We start from the raw sequence: 9,593 nt of genomic DNA on the forward strand, positions 1-9,593 counted from the left end.
ATACAGTATCCTACTATTATATCATGTAATTTTACAGTATTAAACTGTTCTCTACAAGCAATAAAAAATATTTTACATAATTAAAAATGTTGTACTTTTAAGTTGCATAATAGTACTCATAATAGAAAAAAAGAAACCAACATTCTCTGGGTTTTAAAACATTTATTTTAGTTCAAAGTAAAGACTAGAAAACTGCCTGAAATGCCAACTGTATTTTATTAAAACATAAAATGCAAGTTAACAAACAGTTCACAATAAGCACTTGATGCAGTATAATGCAGTAATCTTGTATAATTTCAACAAATTTACAGTTTTTTTTAGGAAATGTAAAGTGACCCAAGAAAGAGTCATAAAAAAACAAAAATATTTGAAAAACAAATATAAACATGTTGACTGAAATGCCACTTGTATTTTTATAAGTGCAATTCTCAAATAACAGAACATTCACAGTGCCATTTACAACAAAAAAAAAGAGTCTGAAAGAGTCTGAAATCTAAACAAAATCCCATTGAAAGTCTGCAAGTTTTCGCAGAAGTGAGGAAACCTGTGGGTGTACAGTGGTGTTCTTTTTTTGCACAACTTTGCCAGTTTTTTTTGAAATTACTTTTCCTTTCTTTGTTTTTGATCCACGTTCTGGATTGATGTCAAGAAAGCGTCTAAAAAAAACAGAAGAAGGAAAAAAATAAACAATTGTTACAGAAAAATGCAATGTTGGATGTTGTGATTAATTAACATTTTTTCTGCATTCATTACACTGTACAGCTTAAAACTATCATCCCCTCATCAGTTCCTATATCAGGTCTAGTCTGAGTATCAGTGGAAATGCAGCCACATAAAAATGCAGCACATTGACAGAATCCAGTCCAAACCCTTATGTCATCAATACTTTAACTCAATTGCAAGCCTTGCAATGTGATTATGACTGCATGATAATGTTAAACATCATTTAAAATGCGTGTTTGAGCTGTCTAATCTGAAATCTTTTTTTACAAGACGTTTTTAGGAAAGCTGCTTAAATACCTTAATTTTACTGAAGCCTACACCTGGCATAAAATAATAGGTCAGTCAAAACTCAAAATGAGACCATGATTTACTCACCCTCAAGACATGTGTATATGATGTGTATATGACTTCTTTTAGATGAATACAATCAGAGTTACATTTAAATAATACTCTGACTCTTACAAGCACAATGGCAGTGTCAACTTTGAACCAGCCATTCGCTGCCATTATAAAGCTTGGATTTGCCAGGACATTATTTCATTTAACTATGATTTTCTTTGTCTAAAATTCATATAAACCTAGGATGGCTTAAAGGTGAGTAAATCATGGGTGGATTTTAAAAATATCCCTTTAAACTAAGCCCTGTCTGAAACCAGGGCCATGTTGTTCATCCCTGTAGTCAGCTGTACAAAATGTTTGTCAACAAAAAATGAAGTCCTTAAAAAATGCAATCAAGACAAGGTTAGTGACAATTAGGCTAAAATATATGAATGGCAAAAATGCTAATGACTAACCTCTGAACAAACTCAAGGGTGCATGCTGCTTCTTCCTGGTACTGCAAGTTGAAGTTATAGAAGGAGGCAAACAGCGCTGCCAGGCCAGTGATGAAATTGGGCTGTGCTCCTTCACACACAACTTCACCTTCCAAGCTTAACATCCACCGCTGGTTGCTTAGAGATTGACCTGTAAATGAAAAATGAAATAAATAAATAATAATATTTAAAATTCAATATTGTGGGTTGCACAGTTGTTCTATGTAGTTGTCTCTTCACAGCTCAACATAACTATTAAAATAACTCAAAAAATACCCTTTCCAGGGTTCACCATTTAGTTCTGTTTTAGTAGTATTTTTGGGTAGTGTTCATTAAAGGTCCCGTTCTTCGCGATTCCATCTTTCAAACTTTAGTTACTGTGTAATGTTGCTGTTAGAGCATAAATAATACCTGTAAAATTATAAAGCTCAAAGTTCAATGTCAAGCGAGATATTTTATTTAACAGAAGTTCCCTGTCAAATCCTACAGTGAACGGCCGGTTTGGTCTACACCGCTGCACTTCCTGCTGTGATGACGTCACTAGAACCGTTTGTTGACTAACCCTCCGCCCACAAGAACACGCAAAATAGGGGGCGTGGTCTTGTTGCTCTCCCACGTGGAGAAGAGCGCACATTCAGCGCTTGCATTTCCCCGTTATGGTAAGAGGCGGGACCTTTCCGGGCAAAGAGCGCTAAGCTGCTGTCCAATCACAACACGGGAAGCGCTGGCCCAATCAGAACTCGTTACGTATTTCTGAAGGAGGGACTTCATAGAACAAGGAAATCATCAGGCCGTTTTTAGGACAGAGAAAACAGCGCTGTACAGATAAGTAAATTGTGTGAAAAATACTGTGTTTTTACACACGAAACATGAACTCATGTTATATTGCACACTGTAAACACAATCAAAGCTTCGAAAACACGCGAAGAACGGGACCTTTAATACAGGAATACTTTAATTTTTTTTTATAGCAGTGAGCAATCTCTTAATTAAAGGAATACTCTCCCTTGTGAAATGAAAGTAGTGTAGTCTATTTTAAATTTCTTAAACCATAACCAATTTCTGCCTGCCTGTCTGTTTGTGACTAAGCACCTGTCTAATCACACACAAGAACCCATGATTGCAGTAATGTGCTGTAAACATTTGCATTTGTAAAATTTACTTTTCAGACAAAATTTGAACTTTCTGCTAGTAAACCACTTAAATTTATGATTAAGAATTCAATGTGTAGTAAACTGCACATTTTTATAAACCAGGACAGGTTTTTACAGCATGCGAATGTGCTCCTGGATGTTTGTGACAGTAAGGGGCAGAGTTGTGTTGTAACATTCTTTTTTTTTTTAAAAAGAACTCTTCATAACTACTTTAAATGACTAATTGCATGCATTGGGCTGAGACAGATGAAAACCCTTAAAAGATTAGTTCACCCAAAAATGAAAATAATGTAATTTACTCATTTACTAGTAAATGTCATAGCTGTTCCACAACCCTTAGACCTCCATTCATCTTCGGAACATAAATGAAGATATTTTTGTTGAAATCTGAAGGCTCAGTGAGGCCTCAATAGGGGGACAATGAAATTGTCCATTAATGAGATCCATTAAAGTCCTCGCAAGATCCATTAATGTACTAAAACCATATTTAAATCAGTTCATGTGATTACAGTGGTTCAATAGTAATATTATAAAGCAACGAGAATAACGGCAAAAAAAAAAAAAAAAAAAACTTATATAGTGATAACTGATTTCAAAACACTGCTTCATGAAGCTTTGGAGCATATCAAATCAACGAGTCGATTCAGTGGTTCGGAGACAGTCATGTGATTTCAGCAGTTTGGCGGTTTGACACACGATCCAAATCATGATTCGACTCGCTGATTCATTATGTTTAGAAGCTTAATGAAGCAGTGTTTTGAAAATCGGCCATCACTATTTAAGTCGTTATTTTTTATTTTTTTTTGCTGCACCAAAAATATTATTGTTGCTTTATAATATTAATATTGAACCACTGTACTCACATAAACTGATTTAAATATGTTTTTAGTACATTAATGGATCTTGCGAGTGTAAATTTCATTGCCCCCTATTGAGGCCTGACTGAGCCTTCAGATTTCAACAAAAATATCTTCATTTGTGTTCCCAGAATGAATGGAGGTCTTACGGGTGTGGAACGGCATGAGGGTGAGTAATACATTTCATTATTTTTATTTTTGTGTGAACTAACCCTTTAAAGCAGGTCACCCATAGTAAGTTCACTTTTGTTTTATTACATAACAGTTTACTCATCCGCTGTTGTTCTAATGCAGTATACCGCTCTTTTTCCTTTTTTGGACCACAAAAGAAAAATGTCCAGCTTGCGCTCATCCATATAAAATGCAGTGAATAGGAACCAGCATCAAGTTTGTAAAAAAATTGGCAAAATTATCACAGAATGGATGGTATGTAACACGTGCCATATATTTCAAATGTTTGGGGGGAGGGGGAAAATGTAATATTGAATGAAAATCCTGACCTTGGCTATTGGTCTTCTGTATTTGACAGATTTGAATGTGAAAAATTACTGTTACAACAAACACAATGGATATTTTAATCTAATAGAAGAATGTACATGGATTTTATAAAAAAAAATTACATTTCTCACAACTGCAGTAGCCTACCATTAGCCTCATGAACATGCATCCAAGCACCGAAGACCAACAGTCAATGTCAGGATTTTCATTAAAAAATATATATTACATTACATTTTCTTTTTTTATTAAACCCTATTGTATACCCACACTTGTGGCACATTGCATGGAATCATTCTATGATACTTTTGCATCCTTTTTTTAAATCTTAATGCTGCTTACTATTCACTGATATTATATGGGGGAGCACAAGCAGGACATTTTTTTTTTGTATTCTCCTTTGGTGGTCAGATGCGAAAAAAGTACCGCACTGCAAAAAAAAAAAAAATCTTCCTGAGAATTTTATTTCCCAGCTGAAATATATAAAAATTCTTTGAAAAATGTTTTCTTCTTTTCTAAAAGAAATATTATTTTGCTTGTTTTATGCATAAACTCACTTAATTTTGACTTCTTTTTTCTTTCTCCTTACTTCAGAAAAAAAGATATATACTTGAATTTTTAGATAGCTGGACTGTAAACAATACAAAAATAATATTTTATAAAAACATTTCTTGAAGTGAAGTGATTAAATGATAACTTCATTTTCAATTTAGGGTGAAATTACCACTGTAATGTTTACATACCAAGAAATATAAGGCGTGGACTCTCTGGCAAATGTACAGATTCCTGGACATCAGATGGAGTTGCAAATTCCTGGAACAATTTTTAAAAAGGACATCACAACTATGATAAAAAGAACCAAAACATAAAACATTATAGATAAATGAGATTTGTTTAATAATCTCTACTTACATCTGCTTGAAGGATAAGACCATCTAACTTCTCTTTGAAGTGTGCAAGAAGTAGTAGTAGGACCATGGCACCCACATCATTTTCTTCTCTGGAGAGTATGCTCCGAACATCATCGTTGGTTGGTTTGCTTTTGAAAAACTCAATTATGATTTTTCCACACTCCTGAATAGACAATTCCAAAAGTCTGAGCACTTTTTTGTCAGTAAGCTGTTCAAAATGTCCATATACATGCCTCTGTGTGAAGAGATATGGCCATTTGGATTTTAGATCTGAAATTGTAGGGGACGGGGTTGCATTTATCATGTAACGCTGAAGCCAATAGGTCTCCTCCATGAGCTTGTAAACGTCTCCTCTCTCAACTCCAGAAATTCCTTCATGAAGGTGGATCTCCTCCAGCTTCTGACGTTTAATTTCAAGACTGTCGTGACTCTCACCAGGTGGAAGAGCAGGCTGCCATCTTGTGCAACCATACGAGTCAGTTGAATTTCGTTTTCTAGTAGTTCCAATGTCACTTCTAAGGGTCATATGTTGACTTAGTGTACTTCTTCGATTAAGATGCTCTATCCGCACTTTCAGCTGTGAAAGAACCGATTCGTAACCACCCCCAACCTGCTTGTCACCCATCATGTCTGCAAACGACTTTGGATATTGGCTCACAATTTGACGAGCAACAGTAAGGCACTGTGATCTGCTGGGGTTTGTGTCAATTTTTCTAATTTCATCAGCAAGAATTCTTATCATTTGTCGTCGGTCAGAAGGAGAAGGTCTCAGGCCATTCTCAATAGCACTCTTTATACCGGCTGGCATTAAGTTCCACGGAACTTTGAAATTTTCAGGCCATGAATGTGATGCACTGGTTGATGCAACAATGCTTGATGTTGGCGTTGAGGAGCTTGATGAACCAAGAGTAGCATTTGTTTCGGGGGGAACCAAGGGGAGAACCTCGGCAGGCTGCAGTACCACTGTGTAGTTTTGAAACAGTACTGAAATGCATTGTAATGCAGTTTAAAAGGGTTAATTCACCTAAAAATGTGCATTGTGTTATTAATTACTCATCCTCACGTCATTCCAAACCCATTAGAATTTTGTTCAACTTTGGTAAACAATTTTTTTTTTTTTTTTATGAACTAGAGATTTCTGTCCCTCTATAGACAGTATATGCAGTATGTGGAACGACATGAGGGTGCGTAATTAATTACAAGTTTTAATTTTTTGGTGAACTAACCCTTTAATTATCACATCCTCTCTTAGTTTTATTTAATCAACCTTATCTTTACCTTGATTTTTCCAGGCACTAAGAAGTTTTCGGCATTGGATAGGTCGTATAAACTCCAAAATGTCATCATCTTTTACATAAACCAAATCATCCAAACCCTCGACACCTTGATCCATGAGCTTTTCAACCAGCTGGTTGATTACCTCTGGAGAGAGGCTTGGCAACACCGACAATACAGCATCTTTCAGGACTTCTTTCATTTCAGACATTATTCTAGAATTGCAAAGGAATGATGGAGAACAATTACTGACAAGCCGCACAATGAGTATTCAGGTAGAGGATAGTAATCCAGTAGGCTGTCTTGATTAATACACAAGTAACCTTGATCTTGTGATGTCAAGCAATGAACTCCCTGGTCAACAAGACAGAAAGACTGACATTTTTTTGTGACAAAATACACATTGCAATTGTCATGTACAAGAATTAACTGAATGTTCCCAAACACAATTCCCTCATCATTCTTCTGCAAAACAATGAACATGTTTTTTTTGTAAAGTGTTCCCTTTACAGTCACTTCATTGCATGCCACAGTATTCCCTGGCTGAAAATTAAGACAGGCAACAGATCCTTGAATGTCATCATTGTAGTCATTAACATGAAACTCTATTCCCCTCTCTGCCACAACATTTTCAGGGAAAGGGCTTCCGGCATGTAGGTAAGCCTGCAGAAGTTGATGCCTTTCTGCCAATGTAGCACTCAGGTTCTTGAAATTGTGCAATTTTCTTGCACACTGTTTAAAATATGAGTGCTTACTTTCAAAGCGTAGCGTCCATAGGCGAATAAGTGGACCAAAACGATCAATGAGCTCAGGATAATGACACAGGTAGTGGTGTTTTGGCTTAAGTGGATGATTTGGAAAAGCCACCTTTCGAGTCTCAATATACTCCTCTATTAAAACTGATAAATAAGCATTCTGACCAATATTAATGGAAGGAGCACAGATGAGCTCTGCTACCTGTCTGAGTTGAAGTATTAACTGCCATACCTCATTTTCAGTTGGACTGACAATCTTTTCCCCTACCAAAAGAGGTAAAAGCCGGAGCAGGCACCAATTCTGAACTGCATGTCCACTTAATTTTCCAGTACCAGGAGTCACCTCAACTGGTTTATCCCGTGCATCATTCCCAAGATACTTAAACTGGTCAATGCGACGATTTAGTTCAGTGTATGTGAACTGTTTCTCCTGATTCACAAGATGATCAATATACAAAGCAAGGTCAAATGACACAACACCTTCAAAAAGGTCGTGTCCAAGACAGGGAGGTAATCCTGGCTGGCAAACGTGAAAATATTTCAGGTCATTAAAGGGAGAATTACATTTGACACCAGTTACACTTTCAGCTCGGCCAGCATCCAAATCCTTAAGATTTTGCTCATACGACTCAATAGTTCTTGTTACTGCCTTTGTTAGGGGAGCGGAGTGAAATGTCTGGCGGTCTATTTCACAAAATCTGCAAAAGTATGTACTTTTACTGAAATTTTCAATAAAGCCACCAATGTAATGCGATCCAAGGTTGTCTCCAGCTATAGCACACAATGTACCTTTGTGCACCTTTCCATCAGCTAATTCAACACCATTTTCCTCAAGGTCTTTAAGGTCTTTTACTAGAGTGGCAAAGACCAAATCTTGTCCAAAAAATCTAAAATCTTGCTCCCTGCACAGCAGAACTAGCTGCATGGGGTCAATGCCTGACCGACAGTGAGGCAACAGGTTTGCAAGTGTCATGTAAACGGCAAGAATTTTGTGCTTTTTTTTACCAGACCCAAGTGGATTGGCAACTTCAAAAGCATCTTCATACAAGATTAAAGCTAATGAATCTGTATCAGCTTTAAACAGCACATTGTCATCAATATTTTTGCCATCCCATACATCAGAGAGGATATCTTTTGCTCTGACTTCAGTTCTTGAATTCTTATGTTGTTCTATCACTGATTTACAGCAGAACAGTGCTTCTAAGCTTTGCTTAATAGGAATATATTGAGCAAAACTTTCCTTCCCAGATTCATTTTGACCAAGACAGATTGGGACCGGATCCACAAACTTAAATTTGTCTTTATAAAAGGATTTTCTCCTCTTATCAGTGCTAAGTGCATTGATATTTGACTTCCGAAAAAGATCATCAGTTTGCAAGACATCAATAACGCTCTTTATATCATTTTCAGAAATACCAAGTGCAGTCAATTTTTCAGTTAGCTTGTGCAGCAAATGACACTGGCTAATATCATGGATGTCCTGCACCCCATCAATTACCGACTGAATCACAGATGATGGGAGAATATGCTTTGCCTGTAATTTGAGATAAAACAGAGCCATGTTCTTTAAAAAAAGAGATTCATCTGCATTATCTGGCAAAAGTGTAATATTCAATTGTTCTTCTCCATCACAACAATCAAATGATTCAGACTGTGGATTTGAGTGTTCAGCTATGTCGGATACCTCACCATGCAGCCTCTGACCTGAAACATTTGACTGCATTAAATTATGACGCAACCTCTCTGCTGAAGAGTTTCGATGATTCCTGGATAAATGTGAGGTCAATGTAGATGCTACAGAAAAGCTTTTATTACATGTAAATGGACATGGCACTCTGGTGCCTTCTTTGATATGAGATTTCAAGTGTAAAACAAAGGTTTTCAAATCACTGCACTTTTCTTGACAGACACCAATGTCACAGACTAAAGCATCAATTCCTAACTGCTCAACAGATGTCTTTGAGGGCCTCTCTTTGTGATCCCTGAATACGTGAGCCTTGAAAGCAGTGAACTTTTTAAATGTTCTGGAGCAATCAGGAATACCACATTTGAAAAAGGTATTAGGAACATGACTATGGATTTTCATGTGCTGGCAAAATGCTGACAACGATTCAAAAGCACGATCACAGAACTTACACATTAGCATTTTTGTTGACAAATGGACTATAACAAACAATGTTAACTTACTAATCACTTAATTTGCTTGTTTACTGTCTTCGGTTTCTAATCCAAGCCTGAAACGAATATATATAGATAGATCAAAAGCAGGCCATACAAATGAAATGGTACATGTTCAAAATTATCCTGTGAAATATCTCATAATCTTGGTAAAGATGTGAGAACAGATTGTTTTCGCGGTAGCAAACCGCGATCACAAACTCAAAACATTCATGTAAACAATGTCGAAATGCGAACGCAAAACATAGATTGGCTTACCGTATCAATACTGAGTCGAACAAATTTCCATCACAAACTCCTCATTCTTCTACAGGTGACAAATTCTTCCGCCGCGCCGTGTTAAGTCCTCCCTTTCTGATGCGTCACAGGCAAGTTTTTTTTTTTTTTTTTTTTTTTTTTTTTTTGCGTGACAGGCAACTATACGTAATGTTTT

General features: G+C 36.5%; 1 protein-coding gene across 1 annotated transcript; it reads right to left on the reverse strand.

The window, feature by feature from the left end:
- Positions 1-493: 493 nt before the first annotated feature.
- LOC137044728 (uncharacterized) lies at positions 494-9,450 on the reverse strand. The gene is made up of 6 exons (XM_067420988.1): positions 9,419-9,450; positions 6,231-6,442; positions 4,954-5,936; positions 4,785-4,854; positions 1,518-1,686; positions 494-656 (listed from the first exon to the last, which is right to left on the reverse strand). Exons 2-6 carry the CDS (start codon positions 6,436-6,438, stop codon positions 494-496), a joined length of 1,593 nt encoding a protein of 530 aa, XP_067277089.1. The 5' UTR covers positions 6,439-6,442; positions 9,419-9,450.
- Between the last annotated feature and the right edge of the window lie 143 nt (positions 9,451-9,593).

Source organism: Pseudorasbora parva, chromosome 17, assembly GCF_024679245.1.
Source record: "Pseudorasbora parva isolate DD20220531a chromosome 17, ASM2467924v1, whole genome shotgun sequence".
Lineage (NCBI taxonomy): Eukaryota > Metazoa > Chordata > Actinopteri > Cypriniformes > Gobionidae > Pseudorasbora > Pseudorasbora parva.

What these genes read in the sequence shown, in the direction of transcription:
- LOC137044728 (XM_067420988.1), bottom strand. Translation starts at nt 6,438, where the DNA reads ATGTCTGAAATGAAAGAAGTCCTGAAAGATGCTGTATTGTCGGTGTTG. An exon ending in TCCACGCCTTATATTTCTTG is followed by an intron (nt 1,687 to 4,784) that starts GTATGTAAACAT and finishes TTTCATTTACAG; the next exon opens with GTCAATCTCTAAGCAACCAG. An exon ending in ACCCTTGAGTTTGTTCAGAG is followed by an intron (nt 657 to 1,517) that starts GTTAGTCATTAG and finishes TGTTTTTTTTAG; the next exon opens with ACGCTTTCTTGACATCAATC.